Here is a 26,671-nt window from a genome sequence, read left to right on the forward strand (position 1 = left end):
CCAGAAGCAGGAAAATTTAATGTTGATATATTTTTATATTTATGTGATGTCACATTGGCTGTTTGTGTTTATGGATGGGGTAGTGAGGGAGGTGAATGAGAGGGTTTGGAGGAAAGAGCTAATGTTTACAGTTTTTCAGGTAAGGCATGGCTAGGAATTGTGCATCTTACTGTTTGCTGGTGACAGATTTAAATGAGAAACTGCAAAAGTTTGAGTTTGGGAGATTTTGCAAGTAGAGAGTTGAGAGTCAATGTAAATAAAAGCAAAGTTATTAGGTTTAGCAGTGCAAAGAGACTGGTTAGTTGGGGTGTGGGTTGGAAGGTTTAGCATTACAAAGAGTCAGGTTAGTTGGGATGTGTTGGAATGGAGAAAACTAGCTGGAGGTGAAGTGTTTAAGACACTTGGAACTGGACAACAACAGTGAATGGAATCATGGGAGCTGAAGTGAGTTATGGGGTGGGTGAGGGGTCTTGGATGTATTGTGGAATATATGCAAAGAGGTCACTATCTTATAGGAAATAGAGTAGATGGGCATGTTTGAAGGTACTTGTGGGAGGCTCCACATCTGTATTGCTCTCTGCTGTGCCTATGCCACTTACAAGTAAGATTGAACTACAGACCGTTTAATTTCCTAAGAGAAAGATGGCTTGGTTTTAGGGAAAGAAGGTTGTGTAACTAACTTCTTAGAATTCCTTGAAAGAGTGAGCTCAGTCCAGGACTAAAAGGAAGGCAGGATAGACTCTGAATCCTGAGTACCGGAAAGAATATGACACTGCACTGCATGGAGGCCGATTAAGAAGCTGGATCAACCGGTGTAGATAAGTGGGAAACGCATATGTTTGATAGATTATCTCTGTGGTAGGAAACAAAGGACTCATGTTAGAGGATTTTTTTTTTCCAAATGAGGTGACTGGTGGAGTGCCACAGGGTATGATTCTTGGATGATTATTCATCTTGATCCATGTAACTGATTTGCCTGAAGGTATGGAATCCTACCTGATCGTGTTTGCAGATGATGTGAAGGTCATGAGGGAAGTGAAAGGAAATAAGGATTGTATTACCTTACGAGGGAACTGAAACAGACTTCAAAGTTGGTCAGAAAAGTGGTTGATGAAATTCAGCTTGAGCATATATATAAAGTAATGAGGATAGGACAAAGTGAAAGATGGCCTCAGTGTGATTGTTAACCAGCACAAAATGGTTTCAGGATTCTTTGTGTGATAAGGACTTAGGAGGTGACATTGTCCATAGTCTGTTGCCAGTCCCCTATCAGGAAAATAGATGGGAGAGAAACTGTCTGCTGTAAATATCAGAACAGTTTTCAAGTGTCTGGGTAAGGAAATATGTAACAAGCTATTCATATCCTGCATAAGGCCAGGATTAGAATATGCCTCTCATAAATGGTTATTGCACCTAAAGAACGATGAAGAGCTCATAGGGAAGATCCAGAGAAGGGCGACAAAGATAGTAACAAAATTAGGACTAAGTTACGGGAAGAGGCTGGAGGTTATAGGTTTACTCACCTTGGAAGTGAAGGAGTGTTTGGTGACCTGATCACATCCCTTTAAGTTTTTAAAAGATATCAACAATGCAGACAGTGAACACTTTGAAAGATGCAGGGATAGAGCAACCAAAGGACATATCATGCAATGAAGGAAGAATCTTGTTGAAAAGGATTTAAAGAAATAATTTCATAGTATTAGTGTGGTGGATGAATGACTGAAGACATAGTTGATGCTGACAAAATACATAAATTTAAGAAGTTGTATGATAATAGAAAATTTTCAAGAGATGGGGCTTCATGAATGTAAAGCTCCCTCCCTGTATAATGGAGAAAGATAATTACAGATATCTTGTGAGACACTGAACAGGTTAATAGCGTGACCATCTCATGGGGACCTTGGGCTTTGACCCTGTGTTTTGCAGTGACAGGTGATGTATGTACTAATTCTGCAAGTAAATTACCCCTTTGTTAATGTACAGTGTCTGAAATAATGCATCTCATACCGAAGAACAGATAATTTCTATTCCATGATAGTCAGACTGTATGACCAGTACTGGGCAGAAGTTTTTGTGATGTTGATTTAAGTCTTGGATATACAAGAGAATAACTGCTGAAAAACTAACTGTTTGGCTTCATGAACTATTACTTGAGAACAATGAACCAGGGTCCTGTTATTTTAAAGGCAACATACACACTATGTAAACCAGTCATGCTATTAGCATTTGACATACAATATTGTGTTATATGTTATTATACAGCCAGACACTATATCTTCATTGGTATACATATTTTGATACAGAAATTTTGAGGAAATACTAACTCTGGTATACAGTATGGTGTTTTCCATACTATATGAGAACAGTTATGTGAGGACTAAACGATTGTATACAAGTGAACTACTCAGTGAGAGCTTTAATCCAAGGTCTTTAAGATATGTTTCCTGTGTGATGTTGCATTTATTTTGCTTAAGTGCCATGCAGTCTGTTTTGTTGAGTCTTCTTTCCATACAGAGATGGAATTTTTAGGATTAAACAGTACTATTAACTTCTGCTGATATGTTTCTCCATGGAGGAAATCATTTATGGAGTTTTTGTTTGATAGTTTTGTAGTCTTTTCCTTGATAGCTTTTGGCAGGACCGGGAAATTATGAATCCTTGGCCTATGACGTGCCAATACTGCTCTACAGAACAGCCTGAAATATGCCACTACACTGGCAAGATGTATGATTCCATTTCTTAAACATAAATGTCATTAGTAATCTAACAACACTGCTAGAAAAAATATGCGTCACAATTGCCCATAAGTTGTCAAAGAAAGTGTACGTTGCTTCTTCATTAGGATGGAAAGCCAGGTTTAAATGGTAACCATTATAGTCAACTTTATAGTCAGAGAAATAATTTTCCTTTTTTTATTGTTGATATTGGATGAAAATGGAAATGATTTTTTTAATCCTTTGAGTAACATTTTATGTATGTAGATATGTGAATACATGAATAGTTAGTTTAATGTATAGAAATATGTAAGGGAGAAAAAATTCTGCCTCTATTCCCTGCATGTCATAGAAGGTGACTAAAAGGGGAGGGAGCAGGGGACTGGAAATCCCCCCCTCCAGCTTTAACTTTCCCAAAAGAAGGAACAAAGAATGGGGCCGCCAAGTGAGAATTTTCACTCTAAGGCTCAGTCCTCTTTTCGTAACACTACCTTGCTAATGTGGGAAATGGTGAATATGTATGAAAAAAGTATGTTAAGAAAATATGTATATGATATATATAAGGGATTTGTAAGATCATGGATGGAAAGAATGAACATAAAATGTTTAATGTATTTAGATATATTTAAAAAAGTAAATCATTATATACTCAAAGAAAGAGCATCCATACTGCCAGTGAGGCTCCTCCTACTTCAGTTCAGTACCATTCTACATCAATGTAGAAGAAAGTATAGTCCTTTTCTTGGGTATTATCTTCAGTTACATATGATATAGAGCTATTCTGTTTGGGATTGTTATATTGCTTTGGATGAGCCTCATTTTAAATGTATGTAATAATTAAAGGGTAAGGAAATGTTAACATATGTACCATATTTTTCTGAACCTGAAAAAACGTTTTAGTGGGGGAAAAAGTTTTAATTGTCTGAACTATCCTGTGAGAGCCTTAAAACATTGTTCAGTGATTACATTGCATTATTGGAGGAATTCTGAAGCAGAGGTGGCACAGTGCCTCTGAAAGAATACGTAATATTTTAAGGTAAATGCTGTGTGGTTCCTGTAATGGGAGCTCCCATCTTTCATGACAAAATTCAGTTCTAAAATAGTTTGTAGTATTGTGAAAATTGACTAGAAATTGCATGAAAACTTGCCTGAATTGGAGTGAATACCTAGGCTTTGAAATGTGTGTCCTTATGTAAGGTGGGGGAGGTCCATATCACAAGCAAGATATTCCTTATCTAAACACATGATATGTTATCTCTACCATTGCCACATGCTGTCATTTGTGTTGACCATTTGATAAGCAGTATTTATGTATGAACTAGAAGTGAACCAGTTATTTTAACTTCATCTGTTGTATGTTCATACTTTAATTCCATTTGATTGAATCAGTGATGTATACAGCAATTCTTTTCTTCTAACTTAGGAATGTCAAAAAGAAGAGAATCGTAAGTACATCACGTACAGGTACATGTATGGTGTTGCTCATATTCTGTTGATAAATTTCATGTTTTTAATTGAATAGATGTGTACAGCACTAAATCATTCGGTATGAGAAATAGCCCACATAACATTCAGAGGATTTTAAATGAGGAAAGTAAAGTTTGAACTTAACCATAATAAAGCACTTATGGAAAATAGTGTTTGTTCCATAAATGCTCTACTGTAGTTTGTCATTTAGCTGTGATGTGAAATGCACCGAAACCACAATCCCCTTTTGATAACGAGGTCTTACATACCTTTCTATGCTTTCCCCTGGCCACTTCACAAGCCCAGTTTCAGTGCATTAACAGCATGTCGTCCCTTGTATACCACATTGTTCCAATTCACCCTCTTCCATGCATGCCTTTCACCCTCCTGCTTGTTTAGGTTTCTCTTTGTGAACCTTTGCTCACTCATTCTATCCATATGTCCATACCTATTTTTGCCCACCCTCTCCAGCTCTTGAGGTTCAACCATCCTCTTCTTAATATCATGCTTCTGTCTTACCCACTGTTTGCGTACTTGATCATCCCTCCTCATATATTTAATTTCCTTCACATGCACCTACATTCTTAGATTCTCATCTATAGCCCATGCTTTGCATCCATACAGCATTGTTGAGATTACTATACCTTCAAACATATCCATTTTCACCCTCCCAAATAGTGACCTCTCTTTCCACACATTCTATGATGCTCCTAGAACCTTCTCTCCCTCACTTACCTCTGCTTTTGTGGTTCTATTTGCTGCCATGTTTACTCATGTATGTCTGAAACACTCAACTTGCTCTAGGTTTTCTCCATTCAATTTCACACCTGAGCTAGCATGTCTGTGTACATTGCTAAACCTAATAATCTTGCTACTACCATTTTGCTAAAGATAGGGCTAGCACTTAGAGTTATGAAGAATGAGTTGTGTGAGTAAAGTGTTGTCATGTGTTATATGTGACACGAAGAGATTGTATGTTTGTGGACAGAGTCCTGCAGTCCATGTGTGAATGAGGCAGAAAGAAAAGACAGCTACCTGTGTCAAAGGAGTCCAACTTGACAACCACTAAAGTGCTGGCTTACTACGCAGCCGTCACTAAGCTTCTTTACACCCAGGCTAGTCTGAAATAACTCTAGAATTCTGGTGTCTGCATCTTTTAACCTCTATGTCAACCAAGCCCAGGGTTTAAATCTGACTTATGGTTTTTATATATTCATCTGTCCATTGATGTATGTATGTATATTAATCAACTTGGAACATAATGTGGCTCAATAACAAAGAAACAACTAACTTTGGATATGGAGCTTAATTCTGTAATGATGTTTTTTATATTTTCCAAAGATTGTGTTCAGGAATTGTTATTTCATTCCTAATAATTATGTTGCAATATAGGCAACACATATGTTCCATAGAACACCCTTAAAGTTTATTTCGTACTTTGTCATAGTATTCCTTGATTTTTGCTTAATTTTTAGGACGACGGGTGACTCCCTGTATGAAATACTGGGCCTGCAGAAAGATGCCAGTACAGATCAGATCAAGAAGACATATCGAAAATTGGCACTCAAATATCATCCAGACAAAAATCCAGATAACCCTGAAGCAGCAGAGAAGGTGAGGTATATCTCATTGATATTATATTAACTTTCATAAAGGAAAGTAAATAGACATAGGATTTTCATAAGCAACTTTGTATGTTGAAAGAGCTGCAGGAGGTGTGCTGAAATGGTTTGGATATATGAAGAGAATGAGTGAGGAGAGGTTGACAAAGAGGATATATATATATGTCAGAAGTGGAGGGCATAAGGAGGAGGGGGAGACTGAATTGAAGATGGAAGGATGAAGTGAAAATGGTTTTGAGCTCTAGGGGCCTGAATACACAGGAGGGTGTAAGTCATGCATGTTATGGAATGAAGGTATGGTATTCAGGGGGTGACAGGTTGTCAGTGAATGCAACTGTGGCATGTGAATCAGGCAGGGGAAACTACAAAATGGTCTTTGTGGCTTGGTTGTAGATAGGGGCTATGGTTATGGTGCATTACATATGACATGTAAAGAATGGATGTGAGCGTATGAGGCCATTTTTTCATGTGTTCTTGGCATTACCTCACTAATGCAGGAACTAGCATACATATTAAAAAGATATATGAGATGTATAAGTACTACTTAAGTGGTAAATGCAGATTTAATTACAGATACAGAAATGAGCATCCAAAGCACCTTAAAGGTATTTTCTACTTTGGAAGTTTTCTTGCAAAGGGTTGTATGATAATTGAGTTTATGGATCACAGGGTTTTCAGGTACTGTGATAGATTTAGAGAATATTAAGGGAGTGACTTGCAGATTTGTGCATTTAGGTGGATTGATAGTGCTACTCGAGATTATTTCAGTGAACATAGTCAAAACCAACTCAAAACCAACTGTTTAATGAAATTGAGAGGAGAAATATTGATAATAGAAAAGGTACAGAGAACAAGAATGGGGATGAAAAGTTGCAAAGAGTAAACAGACATTGTCATATCACTTACCTTTAGAGAATAAAATGGGGCAGCAAAAGTCTTCTAAGAAGATGGTAGGCTGGATCTTGTTGACCTTTAAAAGAATAAAGGAAAAATGAGTGAAAATACTCTTGAAGACAGTAATACCCCCAAGGATGAAAATACTTATAAGGCCGACAGAATTGGAGAATTAAAACATTTGCAAAGATCTTTCACTGCTGTACTAACATGGTAAAGGAACTGAACAATTGGGATAGATGAAATCAATGAGGTTGCCCACTCTGGAGTTTAAATGGTAGAGGTGTAGTTGGTAACACATAACAGTGTAAGTGAGAGGCATTCATTGTCCATTGAGGTACAACCGCTTGGGCATCAGAAATATTAGTGATGGTGGTACATTGAGCCAGCATTGTGCCACTTGTCACATACCTCATCCTGGCACACTATTGTTTTATGCTCTGTTTGCCTCAACTTACATTTGGGCTGCTGTCATTCAGTCCATAAACTCAGTCTATCTCTATCTCTCATGCAACACTTACAAACATACAGTACATATATTTCACTCCTCTCCAGTTTTCCGTCCTTTTTTTCAAATGGAAAAATCATGAGTGTACCAACTGTTGCACTTTCTTTGGTGATGAATCAGAATGAGATCACCTCTCAAGATGAGTTTGTTGGGCCCTAGGGCTCCCCTAAGCAACATCAAGAGACTGATACTTTTTTATTCTTATGGTCATAGCTCCTGGACCTGGATTTTTCTCTTCATTTCTGCAAGATTTGCTGTCATAGATCTAATCTTTCCTTTTTGGAACACCATTTCTCCACTGCTTCCTCTAATCTTTCTGAAACCAGTCTTTCAGCTTCCCCTCTATGGTTTCAGATCTCTAACTTCAATGTCTATCATTTCCATTCCAAAGTTGGCATTTATGTGTGCTTGTACAAGACTCTTATTGGTTGCTTCATGGATCTTTAGTGACTCAGAATTTCTCTGCCATGTATAACTTTGCAATTTTTGTATATATACCCTCCAGTCCCTCAAACTGTGTACATCTCTTTGACTGTGTGACTTCCTGTCACAGGTCATTGCTATCTTCACATTCACGAGCAGAAGTCCTATACATGGGATTACATCTTGCACCATAAGGATTGGTTTGTCTCTTCCCATGTAATCTTGACAGAGCTAAGGTCATTTCTTTTTTTCTCTTTTTTATGATCTGCAATACGTAATTAAACTTGCAACATGAGTTTCCACCTATTGTAATCACTCTCTCAATGTACACTATCTCTTATGTGTGAGCTCCCTCACAACAGTTAATTTATATCTGTTCCTTAAGGTTATCTGACCACAATCTTATTTCTGTCACTTTTAATTGAACATGCTCACCTTTTTTAACATCCCCCCTCAGAATGCTTACTATGGCACTAAAGGAGAGATCAGCAGTCATAGTCAACATTGCAAAGTCTGCTTTCCAAAAGCTGAGGGTATTGTACTGGTGCCATGATTATTTTACTTGTAATCAGCTATATCATATCTACCAGGATTTTATATGCCCTTGTTATGGAGTACTGCTAACACATCAGGGATGGATCTTCTCCCACCTCTCTGTTCACTAGAGTGGAATCAAGTGCCTTTGGTCTTATTAATTCTTCTGGCATCACCTCTCTTCAACCATCCATCTCTTTGTGCCACAATGTTGCTGCTCTGTCTCATTTATAGCAGTATTATTTTGACCTCGTCGTGAGCTTTCTGCATTTGTCCCTGCCCTCATGGCATGTATATGAGGCGCATGGCTAGCTGCTGCTTTCCACAGTTTGTGTGAGGAGATTGGCCACTCTAGAATTAGCTGTCATGATACCTTTCTCTTTTCTTGAACAGCAAAGCTTTAGAATTCTCTTCCTCCTCTTGTCCCTCCTCCTTCATACAACCTTTCTTATTTTAATCAGAGTCAGGTCTACAAAAACCAGTGCAATATTAATTGAATACTCTATTTTTTCCTCTCACTTGGTATCTTTTACCCAGGATGGCCTTTGAATGGGGCATATTTTGCTTGTGCTAAGTCGGTTACTTAAAAAAAAAAAGAGGAAAAGTTACATTTGAATAATCCTTACAGGCAGAGTCCCCTGCCTTTTCTCAAAAATAATTCCCAGTTGGGATTACAGGCGTGGAAGATGCAAAAGTGCAATAAGCATTAAAAGAAAAATTCCTTGAACATGTGGAGTTCAAGGTGATTCAGCACATTGTCTACAGCTATCAGAAACGCTATGAGGTGCACAGTGGAGAAATTTAAGAATGTCTTAGATAAGCGTTCACACAGTGCACCAGACCAGCGAGGCTGTATAGTTTACATGGGGCTGCAGACTATGGCTTTCAAAAGCTTGATTGGGTGATGACCCATCTCATCACCGTCAACTGAGCCTGAATTGTAGGGGTAGAAGACTGTACCAACTTTACTCCGGGCAGGTACTAGTGCTTTACAAATTGACAATCAGTCAGTCATTCAACCTCTCTATTTGTCACACACACTCTCTTTCTCTAGATATGGTGTTTAAACATTAAAGCCAATTCTCTATTGGTGATTTATCCATTTATAACCTTTTAGCTGTACAGTATGTGTGAAATATGCTATGCACATTCTCTTTTTTTGCACTTACAAATTGACAATCAGTCAGTCAGTCAACCTCTCTATTTGTCACACACACACACTTTCTCTTGATATCGAGTTTATACATTAAGGCCAATTCTGTATTGTTGATTTACCCATTTATAACCTTTTAGCTGTACAGTACGTGTGAAATAAGTTATGCACATTTTCTTTTTTTTTGTACTTTCTCTTTTTTCAGGCTGAGTCCATATATATTCCTTTTTCAGAGTTAGATGAATTTAATATTTATATTATTTTTGTCTTCCAGTTTAAAGAAGTTAATCGGGCCCATGGAATTCTCAGTGATCCTACCAAGAGGAACATTTATGATAATTATGGTTCACTTGGGCTTTATATTGCTGAGCAGTTTGGTGAAGAAAATGTCAACACATATTTCCTTGTGAACTCAGGATGGTGTAAGGTATGCAGTCACATTCACTGTCTTTTTATATATCACATATGTATACTATTTAGTGTTATGAACTGTATATTTGTTATTCATTAAGTTAAGGTTACAGATGAGTGATGCTGCTTATAGCCTGTCATTATTGGTGTTGAAGTTAAGATATCTGATTGGTGGTGATTTTTTTGTTTACTTTTGTGGTTAATAACATGGCTAATTTACATTTTGCAGGCACTCTTCCTCTTCTGTGGGCTAATCACAGGCTGTTACCTGTGTTGTTGCTTCTGTTGCTGCTGTGACTTCTGTTGTGGAAAATGCAAACCTCGGCCTCCAGATGAGACAGGAGATTATCATAATCTTAATGTAAGCATTTGTAACAGCTGTATCTTGTTATGTTTGGTAATAATTAAGTTGAAAAGAAACAAGAGCCATAACGTATGTGGAGTAGGATGATTAGCGTATTAAAGTGTGGTAAGATTTCACATCTTGTGAGACTTCACAACTTCATGAAGAGTATTGTGTGGAATATTTTTTAATTTTGAGTCTCAAATGTTGTCTTCTCAGAACTAAATATATATATATCCCTGGGGATGGAGATAGAGATAGAGATGGGATATTATTAAAGTAGAGGGCTTCTCCCCACCCACCATTCCCTTTGGCACAATAGCTGGCAGCAAAATAAGAGGAGCATCTTGTAATATGTTGAAGATATACTAATATGTTTTGTGTGTGAATGGAAACTTTACCCTACTCCTTTACTTAATTGGCATACTAGAGGGTCAAATGGCACCACCACACTCCTGTACTGTGACATCATAGGCCTGGACAGGTTGATGAGTGGTTGTCAAGTCTGTGATGAAGCATTAAATGTTTTATGATGGCTTTATGGGTGAATCATCGTGAAAACAAGTTTTTGGGGTAAAATGGTGTTTTAACACCTCTCCTTCCCAAACCAGTTCTCTCTCAGATGCACATAGGGTTCTGTTTACAGTTGATAAATGTTTTTTAGCCCTCAGAACCTACATATTTATCATATGCATGATTAAATTTTTAATTTTTTTTTGCATATTACCCTTTATGTATTTCCTTTTCTGTTTTCCTGTACTCATATCTTTTTATCAAGGCAATTCTTTATTTTTTTTTTTGTAAACTTGTACTTCCTTATTTTACTGCTATCCACTGTTATCCATTCATGATTGTCTTCATTCATCTTGTATTCCCTTTCCCAAGATAGACTACCTGTATACTGTTTACATCTTATTAACAGCTTTGCTTTAGATATCTCGCATACTTCCAGTCTAAAATGAAATGGTCTTTATTATATTAGAATTTGTTTTAACGGACTTTGTTGTCACCTTGGTATATAATCATTATCATTGGTTATTATTCTTTGTGTTTCTTAAACTCCTCATAAACTGCAAGTAGGGATGACTAGGAACTTATGGCTGTTCAAATGGAAAGCCTTTAAAGCCTTTTGTTTAAAGGTTTCCAGTGTGCTTTTGTTCAGAATTGGGCATTTTCTTGTTACAAAAGAAATAATTTGGGTGGCTGCCACATGCTGTAAACTTGTATTTTACGTATGTTTATGTAACCATTAAACAGTTTAGAGGTTGATAGACTTTGGTCTTTGATAATTCTTGATTGTAGCATTGATCAAAATAACTGATTTGGTATCTTAGATTCTTACGAGATTTAATTGGTTTCCAAATTTATTCTACTTTATTGTGTTCAAGTTTTGTACTTTCATTACATAAGATTTAGATTTTATCTTACAGCTACATCTTGTTGCAATATATCTACACTGATTTCAATGTAGCTTCACTATATCCCATCAAATTTTTTCAAATTTATGAATGGAATGATCATAATACATATCTGAATAATTGATATATTAAGAATTCAACTTTTGGTATTGAAATATACTTAAAAAATGACATATTAGGTTCTAGAGATAGGTTATGGAGATTCACTTCATGATTTTATAGTTAAATTGCATATTCACAGACGGGTGCAGAGGATTTGGTAAGGCGAATTTCTAATGTCACTAGCACTGTTTGGATATAGCAATGTTGATGCATGGTAAATGTTAATAAAAAAAGTGGTTGCTCTGTAAGGTCTTCCAAACCCTATACTGTTTACCTGCTTCTGTTGTTGTTTGTTATGCAGATCAGTGTTATGTACCATAGGCTTATACATCAGATTGATTACTCTCTTAGTTTAATTGACTGAAGATTAAAGTCTCATTTTGACAAAGATAAACTTCCCCTGAACACTTTGTGGCTAAATTATTTTTTTAATGCCTCTGCAATATGTTTATTCTGTTTTGTCCTCATTGCCAAGACTACTAATTTTCTCACTAATAATTATTACCTGAACATATGCTGGTGTGATATTTTCAACTATATACTTTTCATGTCTGCATTAGGTTAAAAACTGTTTTGATTTTGTTATATTTTAGAAAATGGGAATAGCATACTTGTTTGCTTTAACTGTTAAGGTTAAGACAGGTCTAACTGAATTAATATGCAGTTTTTATGTGTAAGATTATATAAGTTTTGAAGGGGAAATGTAACTACCCCTATTAAATCACTCCATAACAGAGCATCACATACTCATTGCTGGTTAAATGCACTGTAAATGTCACTGCACAGAGCACATTGAATATTGAAATCCTGCACCTCAGCACCAGTAGATCATTTGTGTGATAGCAATATCTTGTAACTTATGAATACACATGTTACACATATGATTATTGCATATCTTTTTATGTGGTTGTCCAATAGAATGAAACTTCAATTAGCAAACTGATTTTGTTACTGTGGCATTAATTCTGTATTGTTTATGAAGCTTACACTCAAAAACAGTTGATTACACCAATGAGAGCGTCTTGAGAATAGAAGACCAGCTCTTGGTTTTGAAGAAGAGATAGAGAGATGACAGCTTTAACAAATTTATGGTACAAGTAATGGGAGGTAGGAAATACTATAGGGGTCCATAAGATAATAATTCTTAGAGATAACACTTCCCTGTTATTGATCATGAGGAGGAAGAGTTGTCTGTGAGTCATTCCAGTGGTGTAACTCACTAGCATTGCTAAGTCTTTTTTATTGAACATATTTTTCCAGTTTATTGTTTGTAAAAATTGTCAGTGAAATAAGGGGGAATAAGGTCAGTCAGAAGTTGTGAAAAATATTAGAGCATTGTAATAAAGTATGTTTATAATTGCAAATAAGGAGTTGAGCCATCAGTTAGCAAATGGTTAACCAGACTATGTTTAAGATTTGTAAATACATTCTATGATATGTGGTGCATGAGCTTGGCTGTGAATATTATGGAGATAATTTGATATAAAAGAAAAATGAAGTAATTGAAAGTACCTCAGGATTACAGTAAGGATCTAAGTGCACCAGAGTTTGACCTTAAAGGCCTCCTTTCAGTGTACAGATTGACAACAGATTAATGGTGTGCTTATTCATCTGAAAAGTGACGATATCTATCAGTTTTTCAGCAGTAGGCCTTGAAGGTCATTTGAAAGCCAGCAATGGTGATTTTCACAAGTTTTTTTTTCATGCTTCGTTGCCTTGTTCTTGCCTGAGCATCACGTATCCATCACGTAAATTTATATTGATCTTTGTTTTTGTAATTAGATGCGTTGTGTATGAATGTACCTAATATAATTTAATGAGTAATAAAATGGTTATGAGGGTGGTTGGGCTGAGATTCAGGAAACTATCTCATTCATGTTATAGTGCTGGATAACACACAGTATTCTGTGCTTTATTCTTTGTGTGATTATATAGCCTTCTAATGTACCTGAAATGTGCTGTACGTTTCTTGATAATGAACTCACATTCTTGTGTGAAAATTGGGCTTAGAAATCTCATCAAGGAATGTTACCTCCCATTTATTCAATTGAGTCCTTTGTTTGCCAAGTATAACTTGAATTGATTTTTTTAGCTCTCAAAATTTCCTTTTTTTGTGTGGTTTAGAAATGTAATTAACCTTATAGTTTCAAAGCTATTCCTAGAATAATGAAAAAAGTCATTTTGGAAATATTTGATGATGCCTTTCACTCTAATTATATGTCGAAGTTTTGAAGATTTTTAGCCTACTGTAATCACCTATTTATAGTTACCTACTTGTACTGCACAAGGAGGGAGTTTTACACTCTTAGGGTCCCTCCTCTTGAACGTTCTTTGCTATTGTACAACTTTTTAAATATGTATGTTGCCTACATTAACCATGTCCTTACTCATTCTTTTCCATTCATCCTCCACTTTTATGCTATAAAAGTATTTCTTTGCATCCTTTTTAACAGATTTCTCATTTAATTTCATGTTATGTTCTCTTGTTGCTTTATCCCTACATCTCTCGAAGAACTGTTCACTGTCCACATCGTTGATCTGTTTTAAAAACTTAAAGGATGTGATCAGGTCATCCCTCGCTCTGCTGACTTACAGCCTTTAGCCATACCTTGTGACTAAGCTGTCTTAATTCTGCTACTGTCTTTGTTGCCCTCCTCTGGACACTTACTATTGGCTGTTTGTGCTTCCTTAAGTGTAATGACCAAACCAGAGAAGCATATTTTTATTTTTGGTCTTATGAAGGATATGAATAGCTTGCCGAATTTTTCCTTATCCATATATTTGAAAGCTAATCTGATATTTGCCACTACGCTTTTTTGTCTTCTTAACTATTCTAAGATAGGACTCTGGTGACAGGTTAGAGATGATAAATCTCAAGGGCCATTGTTTGGTCTGAGATGGAAAGCTTTTGTTGCCTTGTAGTTCATTGGTTAGTATACCAGCCTGCCATGTGGATATGCATATCCTTGGTGCCCAGAGATAAACCATTATCATGTATTTCATATGTTCAGAACATGTCCTAGCTATCTATAACTCTGATGTCTGTTCCCTTCAGGAACCCCCTTAAGTGAGTGGCCATGGTAAAAGAGTCTTTATAACTGGTGAACTCCAGTACATGTTAAAGATATGTAAATTTTAGCACAGTGTTGGAATATTGATTTGATGCTACCTAGGGTGGGCTTTCCTTATCATGAGGTTACAAGATGTGGTGTAATCTTTTGGACCATTGGCTGGTCTGAGCGGGAAATCTTTTGTTGCCATGTGTCCTGTGGTTAGTGTACTGGCCTGCCATATAGTAGGACCATATTTGAATTCTTGGCACCATAAGGTTAACTGTTATCAGTGTAAGGCATGTGTAAATGGATATAAGGAAAGAGATATCCAGGTGAAGTTGGGTTTGTGGAAGGGGTGTGTGACATCACCATGGCTGTTCAACCTTTTTATGTATGGGGTGGAGGGAAATTAATGCAAGAGTCTCAGAGAGAAGAGCAGGCATGCAGTCTGTAGGGGGTGAGGGTGCCTAGGAAGTAAGTCAGTTGTATGCTGATGAAAGTAGGTAGTAGTTGGTAAGCAGCTGACGACCAGGGAGGTATTTTACCACTGCTACCTGCCTGGGTATTGGGAGGGTTAGTGGCATAAGCTTTGTGAGCCAGCACTTCAGTGGTTGTCAAGTTGCACTCCTCTGACCCAGGTAGCTGTCTTTTCTTTCTGCCTTACTGACATGTGGCCTACTGGCATTCTGTCCACAAATATACAGTGTCTCCTTGTCATACATAACACTCGACAACACTTAACTCACACAGCTAATTCTTCATAACTCTAGATTTTCCTGTGATGAGCACTATTTGCTTGCCCTGTTTTTTGGCAAAATGGTTGGAGCAGCAGATAGAAGTAGCAGATAGGAACATTTAGGCAGGAGCATTAGGTAGAAGTTTTAGTTAGTAGTAGTTAGAAGAAGCATTAGATACAAGTAGTCAATAGAAACATAAGGTAAGAGCCTCGGCAAGCATTGTGCTAGAGTTGCCTCTGCCACTGGCCTATTAAGGGTGAGGCACTAAAGGCTAAGAAGCAGCACTGGAGTTCATTAGTTATGGAGACTCAGTTGCTATGACTACCACTTTGAGTGAGTTCCAATTGGAACAGGTGTCAGAGATATAGATAGGTAGTGTGCTTATGACATGGAGGTGGTGACAGATTTAAGTGAGAATCTGCAGAGGATATGAGAAAGAAAGTTAAGAGTTTATGTCGATAAAGGCAAGGTTATTTGGTTTAGCAGTATAAAGAGATAGGTTAGTTGGGGTATGAATGGAGAAAACATGGAGTAAGTGAGGTGTTTTAGATACCTTGGTGTTGACATGGCAGTGAATGAAACTATGGAAGCAGAGGAGAGCAATAAGGTGAGTCAGGGGTGAAGGTCCTGGGAGCATGGAGGAATGTGTGGAGTGAGAGGTCACTAAATGGGACAGTGTGTTTGAAGGTATGGTAATCCAGATGGTGTTCTTGGTATGTTGTATGTACTCCTGACTGTGCTGTATGGATGTGAGGAATTGGTTATTCATAAGAATGAGTGAGTATCAGCAAACTTCAGGGAGAATTGGTATATGTTTTGGAAGGAGGCTGGTAGTGTGAGTAAAACAGCTTAAATGGTAACATTAATGAAGGGCAAATGGTGAAGTGGTAACAGGCACTATTAAGGTAAAGAGGAAGTGGTGTGGGCATTTTGAAGGATAGTTGAATGTGTATGATGATAGGATTGCTGTCATAGAGTGTTTGGGTTGGTTAGGTATGTGAAGTGAGAGAGTCATGGCAAAAGGTTTGGTGAAAAGAGAAGAGGTAGTGAAAGCCTTGTGTAAAATGAGATGTGATTGGTATTGTAGTTCAAATTCTTTAGAAAAGGGATGCCTGTGTTGTTATTGGTTTGTTAGGGTTTTCGCTGTTTGTATGGAGCATGATGAGATGCCTGAGAATTGGTGGAGTGCATGTTTAGTGCTGTTGTGTGAAGGCAAAGGGGATAGAGGTGAAGATTCGAATTACAGAGATGGAAGTTTTTACCTGGTTTGTTGTATTGGACATTGATAATTAAAAGGTTGGTGGCATGCACAGAGCATAAGACTGGGGAGGAACAATGTCGTTTCAGGAGTGACAGAGGATGTGTGGATCAGGTGTGTGCTTTGAAGAATGTGTTTGAGAAATACTTGGAGAAACAAAAGGAATTGTATGTGGCATTTATGAATCTGGAGAAATGAAATGAATTGTATGTAGCATTTATGGATCTGGAGAAAGTGTAAGAGAGGGTTGATAGAGATGCTTTATATATGTTACAAATACATCATGTTGAAAGAAGGTTATTAGAACCAGTGTAGTTTTTATCAAGAGTTTATATATATGTACGAGTAGGTAAAGAGGAGGATGAGTGGTTCCAAGTGAATATTGGTCTTTGGCAGGAGGGGATGATGTCACCATGGATGTTTAATTTGTTTATTGATGCGGTGATAAAGGAGTTATATGCAAGGGTCTTGAAGAGAGGTGTGAGTATGCATTCTGAAAAGGCGAGGGGGGCCTGGGAAGTGAGTCACTTGTTGTTATGACATGGCACTGGTGTAGATTCTTGTGAGAGAGTGCAGAATTTGGTGTCAGAGTTTGGGAGAGTGTGTGAAAGGAGGAGGTTAAGAGTAAGTGTGAATAAAAGTAAGGTTATTGGGTTTAGCAGGTTAGAGGGACAGGTTAGTTGGGATATGATTTTGAATGGAGAAAGCTTGGAGGACTGTGGTGTTATGGGTACCTAAGAGTGGATATGGAAATGGAATTAAGGAAGTGGAATTGAGTCATGGCAGTTGAGGATGGAAAGGTTTGGCAGCATTGAGAAATGTGTGGAAAGATAGTAAGTTGTTGAAGAGAGTGAAAATGGGTACAATGTTGTATGAATGTGTGACATGAGCTATAGATAGATTGTATGGAAGAGGGCAAATGTGTTGGAAATGAAATGTTTGAGGACAATATGTGGTGTAAAGAGAGTTAATTAAGTAAGTAATGATAGGGTAAGAGAGAGGTGTTGTAATACAAAGCTTATGGTGGAGAGAGCTGAAGAGGGTGTGTTGAAATGATTTGGATATATTAAGACAGTAGGATGACAAGAGGTTGACAGAGAGGATATATGTCTCAAAAGTAGACGGGACAAGGAGAAGAGAAAAAACCAAATTGGGAATGGGTGGTTCGAGTGAAAAAGATATTGAGTGCTTGGGGCTTGAATATGCTGGAGGGTGAAATGCATGTACATACTAGAATGAATTGGAGCTTGTGGTATAATGGGGGTGATATGCTGTCAGTGGACTAAACCAAGGGACATGAAGCAGTTCAGGGAAACCACAGAAAGGTGACAGCTAGATTGTGGATGTGAGAGAATGAGGCCTTTCTTTTTCTTTTTCGGGCACTACCTTGCAAACACAGGAAAGAGTCAGCAAGAATGCAAGAAAGAAAAGAATAAATGCTTTAATTTTAGGTTGAACTTATAAGACAGTTTTTCAGTAAGTCATTGTTTTCTGAATCTGATACTCCTCCTAGAAGATAGAAGCTATCAAGTGCAGTGATTGTAATATCTTTACACTTTGGAATAGAAGTCTGTTGGTTTACATTGTAATAAGTATGTAGAATTTGTTTACCGTTGATTTGAGTATGAGTAGATTGATGGAAATATAATGTTTTCATGCAGTGTGTACTTATATTGGGAGATGTTATTATGTACTCAATATTTTTTGAAATGTTCTTTAGGTACAGTGCTCTATTTTCATAAACATCACACATTGTTCGAGTTATATTACCTGTTACACATAAATTTTTTAACTATCAAGAAAACCCATCCATCCAAACAGTATCAAGAAAACCCATCCATCCAAACAATAAGGGTCATAGGCTTTCCCATTTTTTCTGTTATACAGAGTGTTTTCATGACTGAAGCATGGTGACTGCCTTGTTTGTTTGTAGTCCTTGTGTGTAATTCCCTGCCTGCTGTAATGCATGGCGAGCCATTGTCTTGACCTAATGAGAGACCCTAGGCCAAGAGTTTTATCTGCTGTGCTCTCACTGGGAGTGTTTTAGTATTGTGATAGTTAACACTGTTTTGTTTGTATAGTATTTAAGGTATACCTATGGCCAAAGTTTCATGGTTATAAAAGCATTTTAAGTTGTGTTGAAATGATGTTATTTTATTGCAAATAAGATTTTTCAATTTTATACAATTTTATTATGTAACTTATCATAACTAAAAGATTTTAAACATCACATAATATTATGTGTTTCTTGTGAAATCTCAATGATAATGTTATGTATGTACGTGGATAATCCTTTCAAACTTTGCAGTGTACAGTTTCTTCCCTTATGCATCTAATGTACTGTGATATTGGAAGATTTATGGGAATGCCATTGACGATAAATAACATTCACTTCAATCTTTGAATACATATCTTTGAGGTAAGCCCGTGTGAGAGCACAGCAGGGTAGCACTGAAGCTTTGAATATTTGCGTGGAGTAGTTTAGTAATTGCTTTCCCTTCCTCTTGTTGTTCAGCCTGACCAGCGAGACGGAGTAGTTACCAGTCAGCCAGGCCCATCCAACAGTAAAGTAAGTATGTATACACATAAATATGTGAAGATACTTTCATTTCGTGAATCATGCTTTTCAGATTAGGAAATGTATGTAGTCATTTCAGGGTCTTAACATTGCTTTATGTCATATTTCACTACTTAGCTCTACAGTTTTAAGTGTTATAATTTATTTTGTAACATAAGGTAAGGAAGATATGAAACTCTGCCTAGTGATTTAGGTTTTATACAGTTTAAGCAGTTTTTATGATAAGGCATTCATCACATTTTGATTGAACATTAGTTTTAAAGGTTTCTGTGAAATTGATTTTGTATTAATATTAAGGAATGTAAACTTGAATAATTCTCATGTAGGGTTGGCAGAGATGCATTGTTGAAGGTGCTATGAATATATGGTCAGGGAGGAAAGGTACTAGATTCAGTGAGGAGTTTTTATTAGAAGATTAAGGCAAGTGTGTTGTAAGAATGGAGGAGGTGAGTGGATCTAAGTGAAGGTGGGTTCACATTAATGGCATCCGATGTCAATATTGCTGTTTGATCTGTTAAGGAAAGGGTGATAAGGGAGGTAATTGCGAGGGGTCTTGGAGGAAGAGTTAATTTACAGTATGCTGGGGATGGGGGAACTGGAAGGTTGGTCAGTTGCTGTTTGCAGTTGACACAGCTCTGTGGCAGCCTTGAGTGAAAAACTATGTAGGCTAGTGTCTGAGTTTGAGGTAGTGTTTGAAAGGAAGATGGTGAAAGTCGATACAAATGAAAGAAGGTGATGAGGTTTAACAGGGCATGACTGGGTAGTTTGAGTGTGAGACCGAAAGGGGAGAACTTGGAGGAAGTGAAGTGATTCAGATACATGGGATGGGAGTGGGTATGGATGGAACTTTTGGACCCGATGTGTACCATATGGTGTGTTTGGGGGCAAAGGTAGGTCACTGTCTGTGAGGACAAAGATAGGTATGCTGGTATAGTAGTCCTTATGATGCTTTATGGGTGTGATTGTTGGGCCTTAATTACAAAAGAATGAAAGTGGGTAGATGTATTTGGAATGAAAGTGTGTATGTGTGTTTGTAAGGAAGGTTGATCATTTACGGAATGACAGATGTAAGAGAGAGAGAAAGCTGAACAAGGTGTACTCAATTGGTTTGGACATATCAAGAGGATGGGCCAAAGGAGACCAACTAATAGGATACATGCATCAAAAGGAGCCACTGAGAAAGAGTATTTGGGTAATTGGGGCCATAGTATGCAGGGGGGTAAGAAGCTTGCTTGAGGTTAGAAAGAAATGAGTGATTTGGTATACTGGGGAAGATATGCTGCCAGTGGGGTGCACTAGGGCATGTGAAGTGGTGAGGAAAGCACAGCAAGTTCTTTGGGGTTTGGCTGTGGATAGGAGGTTTTTTAGTTTTGGGCATCATATGTGACAGGTAAAGAGTGGATGCAGGCAAATGGGGATTTTCTTTATCTGTTCCTGGTGTGACCTTGTTAACTTAGGAAATGTTGAATGTGAAAATTAAATCTCTGAGGATAGAAAGACTTTTATATGAAAATATATGGAAACATATTTTACCAATTTTGTGTTTGTTGTGAAAGAAAGTAGTATATTGGGTAAGTTGGATCAGACTTAGGAGAGATATCAAGGAATTGGTTGATAGAATCCAGTTACGAGTTTAGAAGAGGTGCCTGTTGTAATGAAAATTTAAAAAAGGAAAGTGAAGGTAGACCCTTAAAAATAAAGCTACTTTAAAGGAATATATTCACTCCATTTTAGAAATAGGTTGATAGATTTCAGCATATATGAGCTAATTGTTAGGGTACTGCAAGGTTTCAGTAGTGAAGAATGGAGGTGAAAATGCTAGTGAATGGATTGTGGAAGTGTGTATAGTAGCATGGAAAGGTGGTTGTTTGATTTATGAGAAGATAAAGGCAGTAAATGTTCAATCCTACAAAGGTAAACAGAATTACTTAGATTGGATTAGTTGTATAAAGCCCTCAGCCCATATACACACATCTTTAAGTTGTATCCAGTAGGTGCAATGTGGACTTTCAGGCTAATGTATGTATTTAATACTTTGTGACCTTGCACTCTAAATTTAGTTGTCACATGAGAGTAAAATCTCCACACTTATGCATGTAAGCATGCAAGCATGCATGTATGCATGCATACACACACGCAAGCATGCATGTATGCATGCATGCATCTGAACCTGGCCTAGTGGGGGGGGATGTGTGTGCATACACATACAGTGAAAAAATGTTACAAGATTAAGGTGTGGTAACACAAGTGTACAGCTTTCTCTCCTTAACACACAAATAATGATCACACATGCACAGAGAATTTTCTTCCGGGAAGAAGTTTTGGCACCTGTTTTGGTAGAGGAAAGACTAGACCACAGAGAATCTCCTGACAATAGTGTGCAAGGAGGTGGAGAAGGAGAAATTTTGGCAGCTGGTAAGCAGACAGAGCATGAAAAGTGACGTTGAGGAAAATAGACATGGGGTCATACAAATAGAGGTTCACAGAAAATTAAGCAAAACTCTTGAAAGAATAATATATTCAGTAGATGGAGCATTTGAATAAGTCCATGGCTTAGTTGATGAAGGGTTTAGAAAAGAGCAAGGCACACACTATTCATGCTTTTTAGCTAAAAGAGAGATATTAGAGAAAGTCAAATTCACATAGGTTGACAATTTGTCACTGAAGAATCTAGCTGAAAAGCTGGTGGCACCAAAATTAGATAGATTGTTAAACCAGGAGGTTGATAGAAATAAATCTTAGGTGAATTTTTGTGTGAAAGAAGTTTAGACACCTAATAAGGAAGACAGGGGAAAGAAAGAAGAAATGTGTACTAAAAGATTACTGAAGGCTTTAGAAGTGCCAGATGTAGTATTGGTGATAAAAGAAAAAAGAATTGGTGGTAATAAGACAAAAGGGCATTACTAGTTATGGCTTTGTTTGACTTGAAGTCATCTAGTCAGGAGGTACTTTGGAAAGCTATGAAACTTAAATGATGGATTTCAGTGGAGTCCTCATCAGATGTTATAAAAGAAGAGAGAAAGAAACAAAAGATTATGGTCAGAAGACAAAAACTATATATTCGAAATGAGGCAAGATAATAGAATACCCCCACCAGCATTGTAGAGGGGCAGGAGTGTTAGGAGAAGGTAATATCAGATTGAAATTTACATATTTAAGTGTTGATGGATTAATAGCTATAGTTTAGGTGAGGAGCTGGAATTCAAGGATTGTGTAAGAGAAAGTGCACCTTATGTTGTTGGAGTTGTGGAAATAAAGCTTACTAAAGGAATACGATGTCACCTGTTCTGCCCATAAGAGTACCTGATTGTAAGGGAAGAAAGAGAAAGCAAAGAAAGGGGAGATTTGCCCTCTTATTAAGAGATAGCCTTCATATTTTAGAATTAATGGAAGATGGTTCGTTCAGGCAGTACATAATGGGAAGAGTAATTGTAGTGGTGTTATTAAAAAATCCTCCAGAACTTGCAGTGATCCATAGAAAATATGCAGTGGTAACAATGAAGGAATAATCAGGATGGAACTTAAAACAATAAGACACTCTTTTCTTTTAGATGGTAATGGGGGATTTTGATTATAAAGAAATTTTGATTTTCATGTTGATAGGGAGTCATGCAGACAGAATTTTAGTGTATACTGGGAAGTTTACTATACCAACATGTCATTGAGCACAATAGGGTGAAAGGGACTGATACACCATCACTACCACATCTTATCTTCACACATGCTTGCATGACTGTCAAGAATATTATATAAGATATACCATGCTGGAAAAAGTAATCATGTAATGCTCATGTTTGACTCTGGGGTAAATGATAATATTGAAGGAGTATAGGTGGATTAAGACAAAAAAGAGGAGATATGATAATGGAAACTACACAAACCTTAAAAATTTCTATGGTAGCATAGATTGGGAAAAGGAGTTCAGGAGCAAGGAACCAGGGTTATGGGGTCAGAGATTCTGTAAAGTTTGCGATGAAGGAGTAAGAGCACGGGATCTTTTATCTGAGATGCAAATGGAATGGTATGAGAAAGGAAAGAATAGTTTGATAAGAGATGTCGGAAATCATAGGAGCTATGAGATGTGTAGTGGCAGAGATGTAGATGGCACTTCAGTCTGCCACCATTTGCTGTACATAAGGAAACAAGGAATGAGTACTCTACAATAAGAATGGAGGATCAAAGGAATTTTGAAAAGAGTATTGTTGACAAGGTAAGAGCAAATCCAAACTTTTCCAAAAATTCATGAGTCATATGTCAGGTAAGGAGCAGCTAATCAGCCTAAAGGATTCACAGGGAAGAATTGTTGAGGATGATGTAATGATATGTGAGGAACTGAATGACAAGTTCAGAAGATTTATTGTAGAGAATGTTCAAGAGATGGGGGTCCCATTGCTGTAAAACTCCCTTCCAATACAGTACAAATAGGTAATTACGCACACGCACAGATGCACACACACAGACACACACACACGCATGCACGCACGCACGCACACACACAGACACACACACAGACGCGCGCACACACACACACACACACACATGTAGGATGCATATTTGTGGAGCCTTTTCCAGATGGGTGTAGGTGACCAGTGGAGTGCCACATGGTTCAGTTTTGGGACCATTATTCATAGTGATCTATATAAATGAGTTAATGAAGGTATGGACTCTTCCTTCACTATGTTTGCAGATGATATAAAGATCATGATGGACGTGACAAACAAGGAGGACTGCATCTGTTACAAGGGGACCAAAACAGATTCCAAAATTGGTGTGAAACACTTTTGGTAAAATTCAATCCGAGCAGATTAAAGTAATGAGACTTGTACAAAGCAAAAGACAGCCTTAATATGATTACTGTGTTGTAGAAGATAAGCTTTGGGACTCTGTGTGTGAGAAGAACTTGGGAGTTGACACTGTTACTAATTGTTGCCAGAGTCCCATGTTTGGAGTTTAGTTAGGGAGACAAATTGCCCTCTGGCAAATATCAGAATGGCTTTCAAGTGCATGGATAAGGAAATATTTAGCAAGCTATTCAATCCTGCATAAGGCTAAAACTATAATATACTTCTTAGGTTTGGTCAACACTTCTAAGAGGCACAAAGAGCTTACAGACCAGTCCAGAGAAAGGAGTCAAAAGTAGTTTCAGAATTTAGTGAACTTAGTTTTAGGGAAAGGTTGGAGGCTTTAAATATACCCACCCAGGAAGAGATAAGAATAAGGGGTGAAGTGATCGCAACCTATAAGTTTTTGAAAGAGATCAAGGACATGGACAGTGAACAGTTCTTTGAGAGATGTAGGAATAGGACAACCAGAGGACATAACTTAAAATGAATAAAGAAACTTGTCAAAAAGGATGCAAGAGATGCGAAATCCTTATTTATTATGAGTGATGGAAGAATGGGATAGAATGACAGATGATAGTGCAGACAGCACACATATATTTAAAGGGTTGAGAATGTTTAAAAGATGGGGCCCCATTAGTGTAAAGCTCCCTTTCTGTATAGTATAAAAAGGTAATTACACACATACACACACATACACACACTGATTCACTCTCATTAGTAGCTCTTATCTTCACATATACTAGCATGGATATCGAAAATATCATATACGATGCACCACATGGAAAAAGTGATCATGTAATACTTTTTTTTTTTTTTTTTTGCCTCTGTCTCCCGCGTTTGCGAGGTAGCGCAAGGAAACAGATGAAAAAAATGGCCCAACCCACCCCCATACACGTGTATATACATACGTCCACAGATGCAAATATACATACCTACACAGCTTTCCATGGTTTACCCCAGACGCTTCACATGCCCTGATTCAATCCACTGACAGCACGTCAACCCCGGTATACCACATCGCTCCAATTCACTCTATTCCTTGCCCTCCTTTCACCCTCCTGCATGTTCAGGCCCCGATCACACAAAATCTTTTTCACTCCATCTTTCCACCTCCAATTTGGTCTCCCACTTCTCCTCGTTCCCTCCACTCTTCCCCTTTACCCTTGAGCTTCGTTTCACTCAGAGCCAAAACATCCAGGTTCCTTTCCTCAAACATACTACCTATCTCTCCTTTTTTCACATCTTGGTTACATCCACACACATTTAGACACCCCAGTCTGAGCCTTCGAGGAGGATGAGCACTCCCCGCGTGACTCCTTCTTCTGTTTCCCATACTTAAGTTTGATTATATGGTAAACCAGGAATTTAAAGTAACAGAGATGAAACAGTACTTTAGGAGGAGATATGATTGTGGAGACTACACAGAACTTAACAATTTGTATGGCAACATAAATTGGGAAATGGAGTTCAGTTGTTGGGAATTAGAGTATTGTGTCAAGAGGTTCTCTGAAATTTACAATAAAAGTATGGAAACATGTATACCTCTTGCCTCAAATAGAAAGGGAAGTTTAAGAAAGTGAAGAATGGTTTGATCAAAGATGTCAGAAAACAAGGGGGTTTTGAGATACATGTAATGACTCTTCAGCCAGCCAACTTGTGCAAGGTATAAGAGAGCAAGGAATGAGTATAACAGAACAAGAAAGGGGTAACAGAAATTTCAAAAAGAGTAATGTGCAATCAGGTAGGTGAAAATCCAAAATTTTTCCATAGATTCATCAAAAGTAGATTTTCAGCTAAAGAACAACTATTCAGATTAAAGAGATTTAGAGGGAAAAATAGTTTGGGATGATGTATGGATATGTGAGGAACTGAGTATCAATTTTACAAGTGTTTTCATTGTGAAAGACACTTTAGCCCCATCATTATGAGACTGGATGGGGAGGAGCATATAGAAAAGATTACAATATTTAGAAAAGACATAAATAGATTACTTAAAGATCTTTACTGATGACATTTCACTCTTATGTTATAAAGATTTGTGCAGATATCCTACAAAACCTTTTGAAATATTGTTCAAGATGTTGCTGGAGAAAGACATATTCATTAGGCAATAGGACATTAGCTGGATGGGTAAGCAGGAAGTTAGTTATGAAGCATAATCCTTCAGGACATGAGAAGGGATGCTCTCAGATCATATGTCATGTTCACGTCCAAAAACAGGTGCATCATGGGTTAAAGGAATGTTAGCATTGTCCATGGTGAACTTCAAAGAAAAAAAAGAGAATTTGAAAGTGGCTGTATCAATAGGAGAAACAGCTATAGTGATATCAGTAAAGGAAAGGAAAGTTTGGGTACTTTTAGCCAAGGGCATGAAGAGCAAGAGACATTATCACACTTCCTTTTGAATATAAGAGTGCTTTCCTTCATGCATAGCATATTTTACCATGATTATGTTGGATATGAAAGCTGGATGAGACTTATAGGAAGGAAGCATTGTTCAGGCCTGAAACTATAAGTACCTTGCCTAAATGATCTTAGAACAAAAGTTGTTGAACTGTGGACTGAAAGAATAGATAGTTGCAGAAAAAGAGGGAACATTAGCCTCCATCCCC

The 26,671-nt window shown here is 37.5% G+C and overlaps 1 protein-coding gene and 1 long non-coding RNA gene across 18 annotated transcripts in view; one reads left to right on the forward strand and one right to left on the reverse strand.

The window, feature by feature from the left end:
- LOC139762434 (uncharacterized) overlaps positions 1 to 26,671 on the reverse strand; it is a 117,638-nt gene that overhangs the window by 4,058 nt on the left and 86,909 nt on the right. The window contains exon 6 of one of the 2 annotated variants that reach the window (XR_011715722.1): positions 6,710 to 6,773. The exons of the other annotated variant lie outside the window; for it this stretch is intronic. This is a non-coding gene — a long non-coding RNA (uncharacterized lncRNA). The remainder of the gene's footprint in view (positions 1 to 6,709; positions 6,774 to 26,671) is intronic. 2 annotated transcript variants of the gene reach the window in all.
- Positions 1 to 26,671, forward strand: part of Csp (Cysteine string protein) — a 66,920-nt gene that overhangs the window by 2,642 nt on the left and 37,607 nt on the right. For 5 of the 16 annotated variants that reach the window (XM_071687310.1, XM_071687305.1, XM_071687307.1 and 2 more), the window contains exons 2-6: positions 5,657 to 5,795; positions 9,590 to 9,742; positions 9,956 to 10,087; positions 11,729 to 11,746; positions 19,153 to 19,206. In XM_071687310.1, the coding sequence (XP_071543411.1) occupies positions 5,657 to 5,795; positions 9,590 to 9,742; positions 9,956 to 10,087; positions 11,729 to 11,746; positions 19,153 to 19,206 (496 nt within the window). Of the gene's footprint in view, positions 1 to 3,984; positions 4,160 to 5,656; positions 5,796 to 9,589; positions 9,743 to 9,955; positions 10,088 to 11,728; positions 11,747 to 19,152; positions 19,207 to 26,671 lie in introns of those variants that run through there. The other 11 variants (XM_071687311.1, XM_071687313.1, XM_071687319.1 and 8 more) reach the window with 5 other exon arrangements.

Source organism: Panulirus ornatus, chromosome 43 (assembly GCF_036320965.1).
Source record: "Panulirus ornatus isolate Po-2019 chromosome 43, ASM3632096v1, whole genome shotgun sequence".
Classification (NCBI taxonomy): Eukaryota; Metazoa; Arthropoda; class Malacostraca; order Decapoda; family Palinuridae; genus Panulirus; species Panulirus ornatus.